Source organism: Helicoverpa zea, chromosome 14 (genome assembly GCF_022581195.2).
Source record: "Helicoverpa zea isolate HzStark_Cry1AcR chromosome 14, ilHelZeax1.1, whole genome shotgun sequence".
NCBI lineage: Eukaryota > Metazoa > Arthropoda > Insecta > Lepidoptera > Noctuidae > Helicoverpa > Helicoverpa zea.
Window position 1 is genome coordinate 10,544,424 of NC_061465.1, and position 2,938 is coordinate 10,547,361.

General features: G+C 39.4%; 1 protein-coding gene across 1 annotated transcript; it reads left to right on the forward strand.

Moving 5' to 3' along the window:
• The first annotated feature begins 761 nt into the window (after positions 1-761).
• Positions 762-1,579, forward strand: LOC124636679 (elastin-like). Its single transcript, XM_047172841.1, has 2 exons — positions 762-776; positions 836-1,579. The coding sequence occupies exons 1-2, from the start codon at positions 762-764 to the stop codon at positions 1,577-1,579; spliced, it is 759 nt and encodes a 252-aa protein (XP_047028797.1).
• Positions 1,580-2,938: the final 1,359 nt, after the last annotated feature.

Below are 2,938 nucleotides of genomic sequence, written 5' to 3' on the forward strand. Positions count from 1 at the left end.
AGTATGAGGGCGCGGGTTCGATCCCAGGTCAGGCAAGTACCAATGCAACTTTTCTTAGTTTGTAATGTACTTTCTAAGTATATCTTAGACACCATTGACAGTGTTTCGGATGGCACGTTAAACTGTAGGTCCCGGCTGTCATTAAACATCCTTGGCAGTTGTTACGGGTAGTCAGAAGCCAGTAAGTCTGACACCAGTCTAACCAAGGGGTATCGGGTTGCCCGGGTAACTGGGTTGACGAGGTCAGATAGGCAGTCGCTTCTTGTAAAGCACTGGTACTCAGCTGAATCCGGTAAGACTGAAGCCGACCCCAACATGATTGGGAAAAAGGCTCGGAGGATGATGTAAGAATTTAGGTAAATATTATGACAGATGAAAAGTAAATGAGGGTGTTTTTTCACACTAAAGATTTTTCTAGAATACCTATGTATGGAAGTAGTGTGCTCGCACCTAGGTATCTAATCGGAGTACCTACACGATACGTGCTTATTTTCGGTATTCCGTTCTTAATTCATACAACCGAATCGAAAGATTAGATAAAAAATATTATATTTGCTGCATGTAATATTTGCATGGATGATTAAGTGCGTTTAATATTTATGCATCACTAAGTCAATAGCTAGGAATGTTCTCATATACATATTTTTACTAATTTTTAAAGAATATTCGACGACACATGGGATGGTTTTTGTAGCTTTAGTTTTATTCTCTCATAGCCACAGGTATACGCAGTCAGTTCTTCCTCCTTATACCGGGAAAGAATGAGCTTTGAATTAGTAATCACAACAAGAAAAACTTAGGTGAAAAGAAAAATACATGTACATTTCTTTTGCAGATATTGCTGTTTCTCTGCGTGCACTACGCGCAGAGTGCTGATCAAGGAAAGCGCTCAATAGACTCTATAGGACTCGGGTCTATAGGACTCGGTTCTGTAGGACTCGGGTCTGCAGGACTTGGGTCTGCAGGACTCGGGGCTGCAGGACTCGGAGCTGCAGGACTCGGGGCTGCAGGACTCGGTGGAGGAGCCATACCAATACGTCATTCCTACTCAGAATACCACAACCGAGTGGCCATCCCTGTACCCCAACCCATCCCCATCGGCGTACCTAGAGCTGTTCCCGTCCCCGTCCATGTAGGAGTACCTGTAGACCAACCGCGCCCGGTCCCTGTAGCAGTTCCCCAACCCGTAGCGCAAGTTATATCCCGACCTATTGCGGTACCTATAGACAGACCTTTCCCGTATCCCTACGCGCAGCCTGTGCCTGTGACTGTGACGCAAGGGGTGGGGATACCTGTGCCGCAGCCGTATGCTGTCGGGGTGCCTGCTCCGGTCCCTGTGGGAGTTCCCCAACCTGTTGCGGTGCCTGTGTCTGTTGTTGGGGCTGGCGGGGGACTGGGAGGTATAGGGGGAATTGGAGGACTTGGGGGAATAGGCGCAGTTGGGGGAATTGGCGGAGTAGGTGGTATAATAAGTGGTGTTGGCGGTGCAATAAGCAGTGTTGATCATTCTTCAGTTATATCTCAACCCGTGATCAGCGGGTCCCTCGCGGCTTCACATGGACATGGCCACCATTACTGAGTTATGTACAACCAGTCAATTGTATATTTATTTCGTAGTCTTACCAAATATAATGTAAATAAGTTCTACTACTTATGTTCTTGGGTTTTAGGTCATGGTTTTTTTTGGGTGTAAATTGGCAAGTCGCTTAAGTATGACGGGTCAAAATAAAAATATAGTCCGTCCCGATGTTCCATATTTTACAGTTTATGCTTTGATTCTTTAGTTTACCAATTTGAATAGTCGCGTAAAAAGAAGTCCTGAATGTAGATTCAGATTATATTTTTTTTTGAGAGTCGTATCTTATTACCATAAAATTTCCGATTATAATAAAAAAATAGGACCATAAATAAATAACCTAGCTGCATCGTCGGGATTTCAAATATTTTGACTTTAGAAGACTTTCTAGATATATTTACCCTTTATGTTTATAAGCTTTGAAAGATGATCGTCTGCATTGCGACAAATTTAAAATTGTAGTTAAACCAATATTTCAGAACTTACCTATATCCCCTATGTTAAGTAGAAATGTGTAAGATATAATTTATATAAGATGTAAAGGAAGATAGGTGCATCATATTATACGTGCTTTTATTAAAGCTATTTAGCTACTTTATACTCAAATTATTTTGACTGACTACGTAGTCATATTATATACAGATACAAAGCTTTAATTATATTGATTAAGGTTTATATTAATCATTCAATAATGTTCATAATGAATAAAAATATTCCATAACATTTTCGTTTTATTTCTGAGCTAGAAAGTGATATCTTGCACCTATACCTGTAGGCTTTCGAATTTGCTTTATCAATTGGCCAATCTATTAAATATAATTAGCCTGTAGAAAAGTCATTCTTTTACAAAAATTACATACAATTTTACAGTAGGTAAGTAAAGTATCAATATAGAATTTTATTTCAAACAAACGTTTCAGACTTGAATCAGAGAATCATCAATGAGGCAGCAAAATATCATAGATATCTATTGATAAGAGACTATTAAGTCCTAGTAAAACTGTTTGTCAAAACTCAAACTTGTTTTTTAGTTTGATTAAACGCGCAAAAAAATATACTGTGTTAGAAAGCCTATTTATCCAGGTAGGTTATATCCTACATTTTATCCGGGTGTGCGAAGTAGGTACATAGTTCCCACACGCGGGTGAAACCTTTGTGGAAGCTACTAAGGCCATCATGCTAAGCTCACCAAAACAAACTAATTACAAAATTAACTCATTAAGAAAATTAGCAAAGTAAATTAGTAAATACGTATTATATTATTTTTCATTCACCTCACGTGTAACAGGGATAAATAGAGGGATTATCTATCATTATCGCCAGTCGTACTAAACCGATATTCTACTGATAAAGGCACTGTTA